At 40.5% G+C, this 20,162-nt stretch overlaps 1 protein-coding gene across 9 annotated transcripts in view; it reads right to left on the bottom strand.

Annotated features, from left to right (window-relative positions):
* Positions 1-271: 271 nt before the first annotated feature.
* LOC119977609 (mitogen-activated protein kinase kinase kinase kinase 4) overlaps positions 272-20,162 on the bottom strand; it is a 399,419-nt gene continuing 379,528 nt past the window's right edge. For all 9 annotated transcript variants that reach the window (XM_038818739.1, XM_038818736.1, XM_038818742.1 and 6 more), the window contains 5 exons: positions 13,308-13,408; positions 6,436-6,585; positions 4,334-4,493; positions 2,944-3,083; positions 272-2,825 (listed from right to left, as the gene is read on the bottom strand). In XM_038818739.1, the coding sequence (XP_038674667.1) occupies positions 2,742-2,825; positions 2,944-3,083; positions 4,334-4,493; positions 6,436-6,585; positions 13,308-13,408 (635 nt within the window). In that variant the 3' untranslated portion in view covers positions 272-2,741. The remainder of the gene's footprint in view (positions 2,826-2,943; positions 3,084-4,333; positions 4,494-6,435; positions 6,586-13,307; positions 13,409-20,162) is intronic.

A 20,162-nucleotide genomic window follows, 5' to 3' on the forward strand; every position in this document is an offset into this window, starting at 1 on the left:
GTTGTTGTTAATTTTGTTTTTGCCAGTAAGTAAGTGTTTACCAGTCAGAACAGTCACCCTCTGATCTCATATGTATTGTGTTGGGGAGGGACCAAGTTGAAGTCCGGCAGACAGCTGGAGGACTGGTGGAGAGGTAACAATATTTTTACACATCCCTATGCAGCTTGGGAGCAGATCCTTTTCCCCTCAGTCGCAGGACATGGAATGGCACTAGGACAGCAAGTAAATAAAAAGTTGAAGCTTTGTGGACAAGCTTCACAAAACCACAGTGTTGTGTTATGCACAGTGTGCATTTAGTTGATTTTATTCAAGAAAAGATGAACGTCAGAGAAAATACAGGATTTCCCATAATACACAGAGGACATAAGTTAGATCACATAGCAGAAAACTGTTTGAAGAGGTTTACTCGTAACCATATTTCCCAATCTGCTTTGCAGCTAGACACAGTAATACCTCCATTTTGTTTTAGATCAGCTTCTCGGTTATCAGCAGAGTTCAGGGTTATAAACATCAAGTGTACTCATAATACAAAACTAAAACTTAGAACAATTTCAGAAAAAACATAAATATGTGATGCACATTAGTGTAACAAAACAATTTTTGTAAACATTTTCTCAAACATAACGTGCATAAGATAAAGGACACTGCAGTCATACAACAAGCGTTATTTGACAAAAAATAAAGTAGTAAAATTCAAAAATAATTATAGGCATTTTCACTAAATCTAGAAGTATTAAAACTTAATGTGTTGAAATTCTTCTTCAAACATATAGACGTAGTGGTTTTGTAATACTGTTACACCACCTTGGCACTTCTCATAGGTGGGAGTTACTAATCGCAGACTCTGCTGAGTGAGAGGATTACTTTTAACTGTCACCAGGACCTTTAACTGTTTTTATTAAATCCAAAAAATATTCTGCTCATGGTAAACCTACTTACGTCAAGAAGTTTCTATGATTACTTTTACAGTTCTTAACAGACGATATAGGACAAATATTGCAAATTATTCAGTGATCAGGAGCTAGGAAAAAAAATCACAGTGACATGAATGAATGAAAAATTCCCATGGTACATCTTTGATTTCACTGTACCACTAACTGAGAATATTTCATTGCAGAATGAACAGTCTCTATTGAGAGAACTAAGCCCTGTAGTGTTGAGATCCTGTGCACATAACAGCATAAGGCAGCTGTCCAAAAAGTACCAAAAAAGTTTAACATATCATAGGATCAATATAATGCTATTGTGCATTATTACATCACCAGTATAGTATATTATACACTATGGATATCTCAAGTAATTGAGTGACAGTTCAACAGATTATTACTGTAGACACATGTAAATGTCTAACATTTGTAAAATAAAATTCTGTTTACAGCAATATTAAAAAAATCTTTCCACGGCGAAATTTTGGATCTAAGTTTGGGAAGATATATTGTACTGATAAGCAGTTTCACTACATTCTTGAAATTAAGTGTTTTAGTGCATTGCATCTTAAATCAACCACCTGCTCCCTACTACATATACAGTTTACTCGAAAGCAACAGAATAGCTTAGTAAAACTATTTTCAAACTGCTACTTGAATCGGATTCTGACTGAGTAACAAGAAAATCAGTTATTACTATCTGCACATAACTGGAGGATTACAATTGTGCCAATCTATGTCAACCATATTTAGAACAGCTGATTATTTGCCTCCATTTTCTGCTTCTAACCACAACAGCAGACCACAGATCTGTCTTTCTGCTTTTAGCTGGCATTTTCCAATTACAAAACAGTCACACTGTTTGCCTGCTAAAATGAGCTGCAATTTAACCAACAGTAGACAAACATTTTGATCATAAATTTGGTATCAATAAACTTTAAATTAGACAAAGATGTGTAAGTTTTAGATACAAATAACATTAAAATGACTAAACCACCTCTTTTTTTCCTTGCTTAAACAAATGAGGTAGGCAAAACATTTTTTTTTTAAGTAGTTTGGGAGATTTACGAGTGCAGGATTTGTTAATCTGCTTTTGCACTGCTACAAATAAGTCAATTTTTGAAGAGAGGCATCTATAATACTGTAACATAACCAAACATCAAGTTTCTGGTCTGTCCCACAAAGCCGTACAAATCTGAAAACCTTGTCCTCCACGCAAATTTCAACTGACTTTTATTTTTTAAAAAGTTTTGGAGAACACAAGCGAAACCTGATATACAGAAAATGACAAAAAAACACCCTTCCCTTGCAAAGACCAACACAATTAATCGCTCTGACTCTGCCATTCACATTTCAATAAAAACTCCTAACTTGCAGTTTCTTTCTTCTTAACACTCTTGTCACCTTACAAAAGAAAAGTCACTTAGAATGATATACATTAAAAAAATTCCCCTATCCCATGTTACACATTTCTACTGTCAGCATATCACTGCTTCCACTTCCCATTTGCCTGGCCACATTAGAACCAACCTTCTGCATTCTCAGGGCACTTTTCTCAAGCAAACCGCAGTCATCTTAAGTCAAGGGATGTATAATTGAGATGAGGTGTTTTCTTCTATTCTAGACTGGCTTTAACCTGACAGTAAAATTCTAACAGCACCAGTAGCATTGCGTCCTTTTAACATCACCTCATTTCAGTGACAGATTTGGGCAATGCATTGCATCAGTGCAGTTTTGTTCTCCAGTTGTTAGTTAATTCAAGGTTTTGAAGATCTTCTGAAGACTCTGGTTGCTCTCAATGCATCACTTGTTTTCCTACCAGCTGAGAAGTGAACTCCTACCCAGAGTCATGAAGTAAACCTGGCTGCTTCCACCAGAACGGACTGAAGCAAAGAAGACCTTTTAAGAGAAAATTGAAACATGACACGTTTTCTACAGCACAGGCAGATGAGTAAAAGATTAAGCTCAAGTGCATGAATGCGCCTGACTGCACATACATTCATTTAAAAGCACATACCTTGTCATTTCTTTCACAAAGAAACTTTAGTCGTTGCGCTCTTTTGTGCATAAATACACCATCCAAATGTCCAGTTTCTACTGAACGGATTTCAATGGCCTTTTCTCCCCAACCCATAATCTGATTGGATCGAATATAAGCTGAGTTTTTAAAAAAGAGAAAAATGTATCAGAATTTCAAAATCCAAGTCAAATGTTTCTGGACACCAATGATAGTTACAAAGCAGGCACAGAATTCAACACTACTGTTAGCGACAGTATAAGCTCATGAGAACTACAGAGTTAGCAAGAAAAGTGCGTGATTAAAATATAATAAAAGCTTACTTCATATTTTCCTAGTGGACTCTGCTTCTTTTATGTGAATAAAAAGACTTTCTTTACTTGTGACAGTTTGATATTATTTCAATGTTTTTAATCAGTCGCAGTATTTAGCAGCACCCTTTCATCAATGTTACTGAAAGATTTGAGTCTAGATTCCCAGACACACATATGCAATGTAATTGTAAATGAAAAACTGCACAAATCTGTATACTTGAGCTGTTAAAAAATGGAAGGAATTTGTTGATGGCTCAGCAAGTTTACCAATCCAAGAGCTGAGGCACGCAGACCAAGGAAGTTGAGATATAAACGCCAATCCCGATAGCCTCAGTGATCAAACAGCCCATTTAAACTAAAACAGTGGGTCATTTTAGCCTGGAATCAGTGACATAGGCCGGGATTCTCCACCAGCATGGTGTAACGGAGACTCCCGCCGGCCGATCGGGCAGAAATGTGACGTGACGGGATGGAGAATCCCACCCATAGAAAGGGGAGAAAAATTGAGAGGAAACATTTACTTTAAGAGTTATTGATGTTCATAAAAATGTTTTCCTAATACAACTTTTCTGTTTCTCTGAAATGAATTTCCTAAACAATATATATATAATATGAAATTCCAATAATAGTTCTGCAGGGTTGGGTCCCAAGTTTTATTGTAATTGAAAGTTCAATACCTCCAAAATTCTTTGAAGAACGAACTGATCTTAATGTAGAAAATATTGAAGATGTTCAGTTTAAAAAGTAAATATTTACATTAGAAAGAATATTCGACAGTTGTGATTCACCCAAGGAGCAGTACTCTGAAAGCTAGTGATTTGAAACAAACCTGTTAGACTTCAACCTGGTGTTGTACGACTTTTTGCTCTTTAGTGAGGTAAAACAGGATTATGACAAATAAGGCATTACACAAACTGCTGGCAACTAGCATATTCAATAATACAAAAGGGTAAAATAAGATAATTACAAATTCAAAAGCACTAAGTTATTAATTTAATAAAAAACATTTCTTCTCAGAAGGCAATCAGTCCATGTGATCGCGGGTATTATTTTCCAATGATCCATCATTTACATACCGACAGATGTAGGCATCTCTCCCCATTGTAGAACCACATCTTTAGTAATTCGCCCATACGTGTTAACATAGACTCCTTCATCCTCATAGCAGACCAACAATTCCATTCCATCGGTGCTCGGAAGTATGATAATCGCATGTGGTTGGATGCTGCTTTGGATCTGCCAGAAAACAGCCTCAATGTAGACCATAGTGCTCAGTAACAACGGGAATTTCAATCTAGGTAATTTTATTGGATTTACTGCATAAATCATTTTAAATGATTACTGCAGCTTCATTATAGGTAGCTATTGATGCAGCAGTTTATTGACATATACATGAGGTGTTTAATGTTCTCCCACTTTCAAAGATCTCTTTTATATCCCAAGATTTTGGTTCCCCATAGTCAATTTAAGGCATGTTTGTTTTGTTGTTCTTTTCTCCACAATATAATGATTTATATTTTTCTGCATTAGAACTGCTCCAGCAGTCTAGCTTCCTGCATTATTAACCTGTCTTAGTCCTCCAGCAGATTTTTACATTCTTACTCTTTGCTGTACCCTGAATTAGATATCATCAGCAAATGTTATTATTCAACTTTACCATTTCCAAATCACTTAAATGAGTGGAAAGTAGATCAGATCGCAGTACAGAATGCCAAGACACACAATTGTCCACATTCCACCACCCAAAATATCTATATCTAACACATTTTCACAGAAGTAAATCAAAATGATAAAAATGGCCATCTTATTGTAAAAAGTATAATTTGGAAACTCATCGACCCAAATTGGAAGCTCAGGATATAAATGTGCTTCTTGTGATCTCCATTTTAAAAAAAAGGTGCAAATTAATTCAAAAAGTTGTGCATCTTATCTATTAACACTCTTCAAGATCTGCCATCAGAAGTGACTTCTGAAATGCAGTCTTGCACACTGTTTAGAAGAGTCTCAAATAGTCGTAAAACTAAATTTGTTAAATTATTCCTATTTTCTCCTTTTTTGTCTACTAGTCATCAATCGATTTAATCTAATCTATTATGCCGTTTAATACAGCAATAAATCTCTTATGTGGCTTTATACATGTACAGTATATTTATCTCTGTACATTGCTTGCTATTAGTATTTGGCAAGGATCTGCAAGGAAGGCGTGCTCAGCTAAAAATTGGCGGTCACAAAAAGCATTTGTTTTATGGATATTTTAGACCTGGTAGCGCAAAGCACAACAGTTTAAAACTCTTCTAAATCTTGTGCAGGCATCAACATGTTTCAGCAGTCATGTGTAATGCCAGAAATTTGGCGTTGCGAGACAAGATACACGTTTTTAAAAATTAATTTGGACTGTTGTGCAAAGGACTCAATCATTAGCAGCTCAATGATGCTTTCTGGTACTGAGCTTACACGAAAGACATTTTTATCCTGAGATTCAGATTTGCAACAGTTACTGTTTGAATTGTATTTTTTCAATAAGAAGCCCATTTCCAGCATTTTGGGTTACTTCTTAGAAATTATGAGGTGTTTATTCAGAATTTAGAGTTTCTTTTTAAGAAGATATATTTCTATAAGCTTGTATTAATCCACAATTATAGTGGGACAGAACAATTGGCCATTTTGACTACCTTGGATTTGCCATAAACGAAATTAAACTCTGAGTCATAGATCACAGGATTTACAGGGCAGAATGAGGCCATTTGGCCCATCGAGTCGGCACTGGTTCCTGGGAAGAGCTCCCTACCCAAGGCCACACCTCCACACTATCCCTGTTAGGCCACCTAATTTTTTTTGGACACTAAGGGCAATTTAGCATGGCCAATGCTAAATGTTTGGACATTGGGAGGAAACCGGAGCACCCAGAGGAACCCAAGCAGACATGGGGAGAACGTGCAGACTCCGCACAGTGACCCAAGCTGGGAATCGAACCTGGGACCCTGAAGCTGTGAAGCAACTGCACTATCCTCTGTGCTGTGTTACTGTGCCATAAGTTAGCACGTTTGTTAAAATAGTGAACAAACAATTTCAAATAAATAGTGTTAAACATTTGAACACCTTCATTGCATCCCATATCAGGACATGATTCTTAAGATGCTATTTTGTCCTCCAAGAAAGGGAATGAACATAATCTTACATGTGTTGGCAGATAAATATCATAGACTGTTCCCGAGTCCACATCAACAGCATGAAACCCAGCGCTGGAGCCGTAGATCACTTTCAGCCTCTGCCCTTCCTCCACTGTGAGATCTACCAGTAATGGCCTGTGCAACAGGTCTGTAAATGACTGCAAAAGAAAAAAAAAAACAGGATCAGGCATCACCACATACTTCTAATAACTCAGGCACATTTGCAGCAACCTCTTCAATCTATTGTCTACACATTTTCACATGTGCAGATAAACACTTGAACAATTTTTTCACCAAGTTACACATGGCTCAGGTCTTGACACTGAATGAAAATGGTATTCTGGAAATAGACATCTAGACTGTGTTCTTCTTCAGATTGATGTAGAATTAATGCTGGTACTAGGTACTAATGAAATAAGGAAAAGGCTGACTTGGAGTTGTAGCAAAAATTAAACTAACTAATTATTGTTAAATGTTCATAAAGGAAATCTTAAAATGACCTTCATTCTCAAGATGGTGTTACTGGAGTGTGCAACAGTTGAAACATTTTGCATCTATAAATACTACTTTGACGGTATGATTAGAATTCTTGATTTGAAAGAATCTTTAGTAAAAAGTTTGTTTTGGGGATCTGGATGAAACTGGTGAAGCAACATTTATTGTCCTGAAGAAAATAAGAATCAACTATGTTGGATGAGTGATCGTCATATGTAGGCCAGACAACAAGGGATGGCAGGTTTAATTTCCTGATGGGCAACCTAATCTGATCGCAGGAGATTCCTGTGGGTGAACAATAGGTTGGAAATAATAAAATTTCTACTTTACCACCACTCTAATCTTTCTTGCTGATCCTTAATATTTACAAGTCCATGTATTTATTTAAATAATTAACGTGCTCTTATGGCTTACATTATACAGTGCAATTTATATAACCTATACTGTTCAAGTCTTTTCCTTGGATTGCCACCTTGCTGTGCTGGAGAGGATTGAACTTTGCATTGATTCACGGAGTAATGCCGTTGGGTGTCTTAAATTCCTGGCAGGGTCACCCATGATGGTACGGTTGAAGGGGAGGAACCAGAAAATGCACAACCCAAAACAAGTCCTCAACGGCGGATCGGGGGAAGATATTAGTATGGTACCAAAAGCAGTGATGGTAGATATGACTACAGCAGTAGGGAGATCCCTAGTCATCAAGGTTCACTTGCTACTGAAACTGGAACTACCCTCTGCCAAGGACCGTGCGTCTGTTGAATGCAATGGCATACCCACGTTAAAAGATGTCCCACACCAGGCGTCCACCTAGTGGAAACCAGCACACCTCACCCCACACAGACAAGCCCTGCTGCAATCAACAAGAGGTGATTGGGACAGGACAATGAGATCTGGAAGCTCCTGGCTTCGAACTAGCACATAGGTGGTGGAGTTTGATTCAGTCATCTTGCTCTTGGAACAGGAGCAGGAGAGCGTTTTGGCAGCTTTCATGACTGAGCAGCCCTCTTTTGGATCCACTCTGCTCACTTTGCATGAGAAAAGGGCTAGAAAGATGCCCTAAATATAGTCTGTTCCATCCCAACCTGGCTGGAGAACTGTATCCAGCAGGCTCATCTATCTGCATGAACAATGACGGAAACAATCGACCGGAACAGAGAACTGCCCTCGTTTCCTGTGAACTCAAGTACTTCAACAGTGACGTTGCTGGCCTGCAAGAGACCAGAAGAACAGGCAAAGGGCAGCCAAGGGAAAACGGTGGTGGTGACTCATTTTTCTGGAGCGGAAAACCCAAGAATCAGCTCAGGATGCATGGAATTCGCCATCAAGAACAAACTTTTTAACCGACTTTCAGAGCTCCCTGTTGACATTAATGACATTCTGTCTACAACGTACCAAGAATCAGAAGACAATGACTGTGAGTGCTTACGCCCCCAAACCTTGATGCCAACGATGAATCCAAAGAAGCTTGTACTCTGCCCTGGACACCATACTCAGCAACATTCCTAATGAATTTATGAACCCAAAGGGCAAATATGCATTATTTAGTATGACAATACGAGTTGGTGTACTTTTCATGAAGCACCATTCTTTGTCCCGTACTTCAGCCACACCTATTTATAGACCAAATTAAAAAGAATGAAGCCATTTAATATTTTCAACTTAGAGCTCTTTATTTTGAAGGCAGGAGTGTCCAGGTTGTCAGTTTACCTGTGAGAACAATTTCATATTTGATTATTGGTTTGACGTGGGATTGTGCCCCAAAGCTGAAACTGGAGTGGGAAACAGAAGTAAGGACAGCAGAATATGATGCACTTTGAACTGGCGAGGCTATTGGGGGAAATCAAAGTGAGTCAAAGCAAAAAGAAAGAGTTCAATGGAGGACTTCATGATGGTAGGCATCGGGAGGGGAAGAACTAGAGTTGGCCAAAAACTTACCAGAGAGGAGTGACTGAGGATAGCAAAAAGTTCTGATCAAGAAATAGACACTTAAAAAAAAAATCAGGCCCACGGTCAATAAAAAAATTACTTCTAATATAATCAATACGTTGCTATTAAGACACATAGTTTTAAGAAAATGAATTTTAAGCAGAGGAGCAAGCCAAGCTGAGAAATGACTGCCTCACTTTACATACGCTGCACAGAAACAGGCTATTCAGTCCAACCAGGCCATGCCGGTGTTTATGCTCCACTCAAGCACCCTTCCCTCTTCCTTCATTGAAATCTACCATAATCACCCTCTATTCCCTTCTCCCTCAAAAGATTGCCCAACTTCCCCTAAATGCATCTGTACTGTTTACTTCAACTGTTTCCTGCAGTACAGTGTTGGTGGAATGGGCGGACTGGCGGCAGATGAAATTCGATGCGAGAAAGGAGTGTGATTCATTTTGGTAGGAAAAATATGGAGAGGACTGTATAAAGTAAAGCTGTTACGATCCCAGTCCATTTTACTACAAGACGGGAAGCTGCCAGATGGAACACTGGCTAAGACCATAACTTTTACTTTGATTTAGAAAGCATGGAAGAACAGAGTCATAGGAGTGCCAATGAGCTTTTAAGAACAAAAAAAAATATTTAGCAAACATGAAAGATAAACCATAATACAATACTCATTCACTCCCCTTATCTTCACAAACGGGGGAATGGTAGCATAGTGCTATTGTCACTGGACTAGTAATCCAAAGGCCCAGGATAATGATCTGGGGATCCAGGTTTGAATCCCATCATGGCAGGTGGTGAAATTTAAATTCAATAAAATATCTGGAATTAAAAATTGAATGACCATGAAACCATTGTCAATTTTCGTAAAAAACCATCTGGTTTAGTGATGTCCTTTCGGGAAGGAAATCTGCCACCCTTACTTGGCCTGGACTACATGCGACTCCAGACACACAATGTGGTTGACTCTCAAACGCCCTCTGAAATGGCCTAGCAAGCCACTCAGTTGTATTCAACAGCTACAAAAACACAAAAATGGAATGAAACCACATGCAGGTTTTCCAACTCGCCGTTACGTATTCCTTTGTCTTGAATGGCCACAGCATCCAAACCTCTATACAAACTCTCTAGGTACTAAGTCCCCAACAAGATACTATTATTTCCACAGGCTGGAAATAAGGACACCAAAGCAAGGATTGCTTTAGACATCTAGCTTTTCCCCAACCAACTTGCCCCAGGTCTGCACTTACAGCTCTGTCTTTAGTTTTAGTAACCAGTACCTAGTTCCAATGACAGCTCCTCTTTGTTCCTTTAATGTCAAACTTTCCAGAAACTTCTAGTTTCTAGAACTAACTATACTTTAGTTTCTCTGAAGTTTGCTTTTGTGCCCATTACTCCATTGTACAGTGTTCTTGCTTCTAGCAGAGCTGAGAGCTGTTCACTATCTAGCTTTCTACTTCCAACTGCCTAGATTCAGCTAAAACTAAACTCAAAATGTATCTTCTCTAAAAGTGGCCCTGGTTGCTAAGCAGCAACTCATTCTTTCACCAATCTCTTATTTACTTTACAGGTCAAACTCTCTCAGGACAATACAATCACAGTTTGAACTGAAGCCAAAAACCCTCCATACATGCAAACACTCCTTTGTCAAGGGCTTTACCCCTTCCTTACACAGAAATACAAAATTAAACTCACTTAAATCTATACCTATTTCCAATATCCAACAACACAAATGTAGATCATTTAAAATTATCTCTGCTTCTTGACAAAGGGTACAATTCCAAAGGAGGTACAGAAGCAGAGGGACAAGGGTGCATAAAACATTGAAGGTGGCAGGACAGCTTGAGAGAGCGGTAAAAAAGCATACAGTGTCCTAGATTTTATTAATAGGGGCATACAGTGCACGAGACCTGGAGATTACTTGCATAATACACTAGCTCGACCTCAGCTGGGGTATTTCATTCAGTTCTGGGCACAACATGAAATATCTGAAAGCATTGGAAAGAGTGCAGAAAGGATTCATGAAAGGGTTCATGAGAATTTCAGTTATGAAGACGTCAGGGAACTTGGGACTGTTTTCCTCTGAGAAAAAAGGCTGAGAGGGATTTCGATAGAGGTATTCAAAATTGAGGGGTCTGGACAGAGTAGATAGGGAGATTAGTTCCCAGTAATGAAAGGATTGAGAGCACAGATTTAAGGGAACCTGCAAAAGTGGTATTAGAAAAAAAATTCAAGCAAAGTGGTTAAGGTCTAGAATGCAGTACTTGTGCTTGTGGTAGAGGCAGGCTCAAGTGAGGCATTAAAAAGGAAATTAGAATCTTAGTTGAAAAGAAACAATGTACAGGATTATGGGGAAAAGGTGGGAGAGTGGCACTAAGTAAATTGCTCGTTCAGAGAGCCAGTGTAGAAACGATGGGCCCAACAGCCTCCTTCTGCGCTGCAAAAATTATGTAATTCAGAGTTCCACACTCTTAGGTAAAGAAATTTCTTCTGAATTCCCTATTGGAATTTGTGGGGACCAACTACATATTTTCAAGAGGTAGTGGAGCTGCCATGCACTGTTTGCCCTTGTCTTTTTAAGTGGTGGTGGTCATGCATTTGAAAAGTCCCTTAGTGAGTTGCTGCAGTGCATCTTTTAGATGGTACAGACTACAGCCATGGTGCACCAGTGGTGAAGAGAGTAAATATTTAATATGATGAATGGAGTGCCAATCAAGTGAACTGCTTTGTTCTGGATGGCATTGAGTGGTTTTAGAGCTTCACCCACTCAGCCATGTGGAGAGCAGTATTAATGATAATCCCAGCCGGCTGGAAAACAGTGGAGAGGCTGGTATGGTCAGTTTTGTCAAAGGCTGCAGATAAGTCGAGAAGGATGAACAGACATAGCTATTACTGAGACAAGCAATTATTCAATGACAACTCCTTCCTTAGCGTATCATTTAATATGTGATCATTAACTAATCTTGTTGCATGATTGGATTATGCAACGTTATTGCTGTAAAGAGTTATTCCTAATACACCATGAATTGTGCTAAAGACTACCTTTGCCAATATAATTTGTCCAATGTGTATGAAGATTGAAGTTGCTCACGATTATTGCAGTACCTTTCTAACACACCACTATTATTTTTTTGATTAATACTCTGTCCTACAGCTACCACTAGGGGGCATACAGATTACTCCCACCAGTGACTTCTTTCCATTGTTATTGCTCATCACCACTTCACTGATTCTACATCTCAACTTCTGAACCACGATCTGTTGTCAGTACTGTATTCATCTCATCTTTTATTAACAGAGCTACCCCACCTCCTTTTCTTTTATGCCCATCTTTCTGAAAGGCCAAGTACTCCCTGGTCACTTTGCAAACACATCTCTTAAGTGGCTATCAGGTTAAAGCTCTTTATTTATATTTGTGCCATCAATTCATCCATCTTGTTATGAATACTGCATGCATTTAAATAAGGAGTCTTTAATTATGTCATTTTATTATTTTTCCTGCTCTGACCTATGTTGGTACACTCTAAGCCTTCCTGCCAAACACCGGTTATCATTAGCTATATCGTCACCGTACACTATTGCTTTTCTCATTAACTTACTAAATTTTCCCTCGCTTAAACCTTTCCCCCAACCGCTTAGTTTAGCGTAGTATCTACAGCCTTAGTTATTAAATTCACCAGGACACCGGCCCTGCATGGTTCACGTGAAGTCCATTCTAAATATATAGCTTCCTCTTTCCTTAGCACAAGTGCCAGCACCCTATGAAAGTAAACCCATTTTCCCCCCACACAAAGCTTTGAGCCAAGCATTCAACTTTGAATTTATTGACCCAGTGTCACTTCACTTGTGGCTCAGGTAGCAATGCTGCATTGATTCTGCTTTTTAATTTAGCTTTGTGTCATATAGTTGTGGCAGTAGTACTTGTAGAAAATTGTCATCACTGTTGACGTGGCACAAACTTTCCAAAAACATGAACGACATTTAAACAGTGTCTTTCACAATCAGTGTTTCCTGGAACACATTGCAACAAACTATGTTTTTTTTTAAAAAAGTGTCGTCGCTATTGTCATGTTGGAAATTTGGGAGTCATTCTGCACACAGCAGGCTTGTAGAAACTGCAATGAGATAATGACCAGGCAATCTATTTTAGTGACATTGTTAGAGGGGTGAATATTGGCCAGAACACGCCTGCTCCTCTTCAAAAAAATGCCATTGGATCTTTTAAAAGCCTGAGGGGGCAGACGAGGCCTCAGCTTAACATCCCATCTGAAAACTGGCAAGTCCAACGATGCAGCATTCCCTCAGAATTACACTTGAAGGTCAGGATAGATTTTTGGGCTCAAGTCTCAAGGAATGGGACTTGAAACCACAATTTTCTGACTTGCGCTACTTATCTGAGCCATGGCTAATACCAAGTACAAACTAAAACTATGGCAAATATTCCACTTACCTTAAAGGCCATAAATTTGTGATATGGCTTTGGTGCCCATGCATAGACTTCCACAGAATTCTTCAAAGCAATCACTAAAAACTTGATCCTCTCATATTTTACTGGAAAAGGAAATTATTTTTTAGTATTGTATTGAAGCAAAACATCTTCAGCTTATAATCAAATAGTTGTAAGTATTTCAAGCAGTAGGTTAGCATGATGCTGCAATAAAGTTTACAATAAACAGAACATGTGATAGGGTGACTAAGGATTGAAGCAATTCAAAACTGTGGAACTATCTTGGGAAGAACTACAAACTGCAAATATCTTGGAAAACTCATTGCAATCAATTGTTAACCAAATTTGGGAAACCAGTACTCAGAAAAGGTTTCATTTTGACCATGAAAATTTAAATCTGAACAGTCAGAAATGCCTTATCAAATCTTCATGCTGCTGGGATTCAGAATAGAGCATCGATGGAAAAGGCACTAAATCTGTTGCGATGCTCCATTAAGCCGCCGATAGCTTCAGCATGCTACCCATCCCGCGCAAGATGATGCAAATCACCGAGCGCGCAAGATGATGCAAATCACCGAGGGGCCCCCCAACCCCCCCCCCCCCCCCCCCCCCCCCGGCAGAGCATGCATGCAAGTGACCCGACCCCCAATAGAGACCTTCCCTACACAGTAGAGAGCCCCATCAGTCACCCCTGCCAGAAAGTTGAAGACCAGTCCAGGCAGTAGAGTGAAAAATGACTATGTTTTCACTTACCCTTCCCTAATATCTGCTGCCTCAAACAAAAATGTTTAAAGCAGCAGCTGTTACAAGTTTCAGAGGCTTCCGTGAAAGCCAAGTACACTGGAAAGAGCTTCAAATCCCTTGACAGTGCTTGAAATGCAAAACATCCATTCAATTTCACACAGCAATACATTGCATTAGACAACGGTTGACAGTTTTATTACTCCAGAGATAGCTGCTTAGGGGGCTTGTTTATTTATCAATCTCTTCACGCTTGAATGCATCTCAATTACCCTGCTTTGGCGCCAACCACAATGTTTATAAATACTCTTGCTACAATTGACAGCTCCTCACCACACCAAACAGAAGTAAGTGTTTTCACTTCCTCTTTTCCCCCAGCAGAAAGGGTCTCTGATGAGGGAATTGTCTCTGATGGGGGGGTGGGGGGGGGGGGGGGGAGGGAGAGAGAGAGAGAGAGAAAAGAGAAGGAAGGAGCTCCGATGGGGTTGGGGAGGATGGGGAAAGGAAGGGTCTCTGCTCTGATGGGTGGGGAAATGAATGGTCTCCAGTGGGGGTCAGGTTTCCCTCATGCGCGTGTTCTGTGGGGGGGGGGGGGGGGGGCTGACCTGTTATTTCCATGGTTGGAGGAACTTGTCAGCTTGGGGGGGGGGGGGGGGGAGAGGGAGGAAGGATCTATATTGTGGGGGGCAGAGGAGCCTCTGGGAGACCTCTGCATTGGGCCATCTGCTCAAAATAGCGGCTCAATACCGGGATTCCGATGGAATCCAGCCAGCTCTCCCCTGTGCATAAATTAGCACGGCAAAGGAAAGGCTCTCATACCGGGCCCCACTCCTAAACCAGCGGAGACCTATAACAATTATCCGCTGCCGAGAGCACTTAGGCTCTAGAACATCGAATCCCAGCCAGTATCAAAGTTTGATTCAATTATACTGATTTATTTGAGTCTTATTGTATCTGCCAATTTAAAAATTGATATATGTCATTTTCATGAGAGCAACTCAATGAATCAAAAGAAAGATTTTAAAACAACTTCCTAACAGTTACAATAATAATGCTCTGAGAGCATGTGCAGTACAAAATAAAAGGTTAACAATTTCAACATAAACCAGTATACGGATTAAAGATTAGAGGGCTGAATTCGCCACCATCGGGATTCTCCGCTTTGCCGGCATCCCAGGGGTTTCCCGACGGTGAGGGACTGCCCCACAATGGGAAACCCTACTAACCAGTCGGCAAAACAGAGAATCCCGTCAGATTCTCCGAAATCTGGTGCAGCGGGATGGAGAAACCTGCCCATATTGTCAGCTGAGAAGTTAGACAGGAATTTCAGTTAAAATCTAGTGAAATTTTTTCCGCTTTATTTAGCGATATTTTTATTGTGTATACACCTACAGCACGGAGGCACAGTGGTTAGTACTGCTGCCTCACAGCGCTAGAGGCTCGGGTTCGATTCCGACCGCGGGTCACTTATCTGTGGAGTTTGCACATTCTCCCCATATCTGCATGGGTTTCCTCCGGGTGCTCATGTTTTCTCTTATAGTCCACAATTTGTGCAGATTAGGTGGATTGACCACATTAAATTCCCCTTAGGGTGGGGTTGCAAGAATAGGGCCAGGGTTTGGGTTTGGGTCTGGGTAGGATGGCCTTTTAAAGGGTCGATGCAGACCCGATGGGCCGAATGACCTTCTTCTGCACTGTAGCTTCAAACTTGCCACCATATCCTCCTATGCTTTTCTCTGTCATCTGCTTATCTGACTTCCCCTTAAAAGTTCCTATGCTATTTGGCACCTTAGAAACCAAAGGCCTATTGCAAATCTTAAAGAAATTATTAGCAAAGGAAAAGTACTGTGATATAAAAGGGACTAAAAAGCTGACAGATCTCCTGGGTCTGGTGACCAATATAGAGTTTAAAAAGGGATAGTTCCTAAGTTAATATCAGATTGATGCTGATCGCCCAGAATTCCTAGATTCTATATTGGAAAGTACTAAATGTAATCTCCCAGCACAAAAATGTGAGGGAGAGAGAACACAAGAGACTATTGTAAGAAGTCTTAGAACACCAGGTTAAAGTCCAACATGTTTGTTTCAAACACTAGCTTTCGGAGCACTGCTCCTTCCTCAGGTGAAGCAGTGCTCCGAAAGCTAGTGTTTGATACAAACTTGTTGGACTTTAACCTGGTGTTGTAAGACTTCTTATTGTGCTCACCCCAGTCCAACGCCGGCATCTCCACATCATGATGAGAGACTATTGGTCAGTTAGTATGACATCAGTAATAGGGAAAATGCTATAACAGAGGTTGCCGAGGGCAGCACGTTGGCGCAGTGGTTAGCACTGTTGCCTCACAGCGCCGAGGTCCCAGGTTCAATCCCGGCTCTGGGTCACTGTCCGTGTGGAGTTTGCATGTTCTCCCCGTGTTTCCATGGGTTTCGTCCCCACAAGCCAAAGATGTGCAAGGTAGGTTGATTGGCCACTCTAAATTGCCCCTTAATTGGAAAAAATGAATTGCATACTCTGAATAAAAAAAAACAGACGTTGCTTAACCTGAATAATTCCAGCATTTTCTTCTTTGATTATAGATTGTCAGCATTCACAGCATTTTGCTTCACAATTATGAAAGGAAAATGATGCCTGGCAAATTTTTTTGGAGATACAACTAATAGGGCAGGGTAAGGTAGAAACAGTGAATGCAGTATATTTGGATTTGTGAAGGCATTTGATAAGGTGTCATGCAACTGATGTTCCACAAGATTAGGACTCATGGATTGGGAGAAATATATTAGCATGGATTAAGGATTTGTTAATGGCGAAAACGTAGGTGGAGCAAACAGGTAATTTCTAGGATGGCAGGCCGTAACTAGTGGAGTGCTGCAAGGGTCAATGCGTGGGTCTGACCTATTTACTATTTATATCAATGACTTAGATGTGGGGACTAAGTAAAATACATCCAAGTTTTCCAACAACAGAAACCTATGTTGGAAAGTAAGCTATGAGGTTTGTAAGCTTGCAAAGGGTAAATGACTGTGAAGATGACATATAATGTGGTGAAGGGTGAATTATCCATTTTGGTAGGAAAAAATGAAAAGCAGAATATTTTTAAACGTGAGAGAGAGTAATAAATGTAGGTATTTAGAGGGATTGTAGATTTTTGTATGCAAGTCGCATTAAATTCAATGTAAGTGCAGAACACAATTAGGATGGTAAATGCTATGTCAGCTTTTATTTTTTTTAAAAATTGGAGTGCAACGAAAGAAGTCTTGTTGCAATTAAATGTGGCTTTGGTGAGATCAAACCTGATGTACTCTGTACAGTTTTTGACTCATTATCCAAGGATGGATACAATTTCCCGAGAGGAAGTAATGAAGGTTCACAAGATTGATTCCAATAACAAAAATTCTAGCCTATGAGGCGTGATCGAAGTAGATTGGGACCATCATCTCCAGAGTTTAGAACAATTAGAGATGATCAAATAGAAACTAAAGTACTTTTAGAGAGCTTGTCAGGGTAGATGCTGAGAGATTGTTGGACTTAGCTGGAGACTACTGAACCAAGGGATATAGGACTGGACTTTACATGCCTCTGCCCAACGTGTCTTTAGAGGGAGGGCACAGAAAATAGGGCAGGTGCCCACTCAATACACTCCCACCCACTGCTGAGCTCATCCTGATAATAAGGTTTGAGGGCAAGTTCTGAAATTGAAAACGTGGCTGTGATATTTGAATAAGTAATCAAGGGTAAATTTGGCTCATTATCAGCCGACCTGTTTGAGGCTGTTTAGCACAGGGCTAAATTGCTGGCTTTGAAAGCAGACCAAGGCAGGCCAGCAGCACGGTTTGATTCCCGTATCAGCCTCCCCGAACAGGCGCCGGAATGTGGTGACTAGGGGCTTTTCACAGTAACTTCATTTGAAGCCTACTTGTGACAGTAAGCGATTTTCATTTCATTTCATTTTCATCAAACCTGATAATATGCTGCCATGCCATAAAACATTTGGTGTGATTAGTAGAACAAGAGTAGGCAGGCAGATTGTTAAAATAATTCCATCAAAGGATGGGAAGGAAGGGTTTCTATCTATAGGGGATAATCCTTCTGGGGTGGGGCTGGGGAGTTGGTAGTCCCCTGTCTTCCTACCCACTTGCAGCCTGAAAGGTATCCCCCCCCCCACCTGTCCAACCCTCCCTGCCCAGGACATTGGACTTCCCTATCTCCAGAATTCATGCACTTTCTTCATCCTCCTCTTGCAGTAGTAATGTACTATTGTCGCTGCCAGGGCTGATGGAGCTGTCGGACATGCAGATTGACTGGCAGCTCCAGAAGATGGGACTTCCTCCCCAGTGGCAGGTGGAAGTCCCACAACCCTCTGCATAGTCTCAGGATAAGTGGTAAGTGGTTACCATTAGCACGGAGTTGAGGGAAAATTGCTTTGCTTGAGAGAATTGTGAATCTTTGGACTTTTCTAGTTCAGAAGGTTGTGGATGTTCAGTTAATTAATATAATCAAAAGTGTGCTCACTCAGGGAATCAATACATTTTAAAAATTATTTCATGGGATATGGCTGTATCTGGCTATTATTGCCCATCCTGAACTGTTGAAGGTGGTGGTGAGCTGCCTCCTTGAACTGCTGTAGTCCATGTGGTGCAGGTACACCCACAATGCTGTTAGGGTGGGATTTGGACCCTGTGACAGTGAAAGAATGGTCACACAGTTCCAAGTCAAACTGGCAGGTAGTGGTGTTCCCATGCATCAGCTGCCCTTGACCTGCCCATGGAAATGGGCAGGAAAATTGAGAGGACATGGTAGTTCAACATACACAATGGCAGAGCAGCTCAATAGGTCATATAGTTTACAACTTTTCCAGTATTTTAAAAACATAGTTTAATAAACATTCTTACCACTTTTTGGATCCCTATTTTATATTTATCGCCCCTAATTTTACTGTAAGTGTCTTTTCCATATCTACCTCATCAAGTCCCTTCATAATTTTCTATGGATACGTGGGTTTGAGCAGGGTGATCATTGCTCGGCACAATATCGAGGGCCGAAGGGCCTGTTCTGTGCTGTACTGTTCTATTAGGGGGTCACATCTTATCCTCAAGTATAAATGCTCAGATTTGGCATTATCCTTGTGAATTATATGTATATCTTCCCCAGTGCCTCTGTATAATTTTTTATATATATTTTATATACAAGGTAGCCAGGAAGGAACTCAAAAATGGACTTGGGAGAGCTAGAAGGGGGATGAAAAAGCCCTGGTGGGAAGTATTAGGGAAACTCCCAGGCGTTCTACACTTATGTGAAAAATAAGAGGATGATCGGAGTGAGAGTAGGGCCCATCATGGATAGGGGAGGGAACTTGTGCCGAGAGTCTGAGGAGATGGGGGAGGCCCTAAATGAATATTTTACTCACTAGAGAGAGGGACCTTGTTGCTCATGAGAACAGTGTGAACCAGGTTAATAGAATCGAACAGATTGATATTAATAAGGATGATGTGCTGGAAATTTTGAAAAGCATCAGCATAGATAAGTCCCCTGTGCCTGACGGGATATACCCAAGGTTACTACGGGAAACGAGGGAGGAGTTTCATGTGCCGTTGGTGATGATCTTTGCATCCTCACTCTCCACTGGCATAGTACCGGATGATTGGAGGGAGGCGAATGTTGTTCCCCTGTTCAAGAAAGGGAATAGGGAAATCCCGGGGAATTTCAGACCCATCAATCTTGCGTCTGTGGTGAGTAAAATATTGGAAAGGATTCTGAGAGATAGGATTTATGATTATTTAGAAAAACATAGTTTGATTAAAGATAGTCAGCATGGCTTTGTGAGGGGCAGGTCATGCCTCACAAGCCTCATTGAATTCTTTGAGGATGTGACGAGACACATTGATGAAGGTCGGGCAGTGGACGCGGTGTATGTGAATTTCAGTAAGGCATTTGATAAGGTTCCCCATGGTAGGCTCATTCAGAAAGTTAGGGGGCATGGGCTGCAGGGAAAATTGGCTGCCTGGATACAGAATTGGCTGGCCGAAAGAAGACAGCGAATGGTGTGGATGGAAAGTATTCTGTCTGGAGGTCGGTGACCAGTGGTGTCCCACAGGGATGTGTTCTGCGACCTCTGCACT

This window comes from Scyliorhinus canicula, chromosome 14 (genome assembly GCF_902713615.1).
Source record: "Scyliorhinus canicula chromosome 14, sScyCan1.1, whole genome shotgun sequence".
Lineage (NCBI taxonomy): Eukaryota > Metazoa > Chordata > Chondrichthyes > Carcharhiniformes > Scyliorhinidae > Scyliorhinus > Scyliorhinus canicula.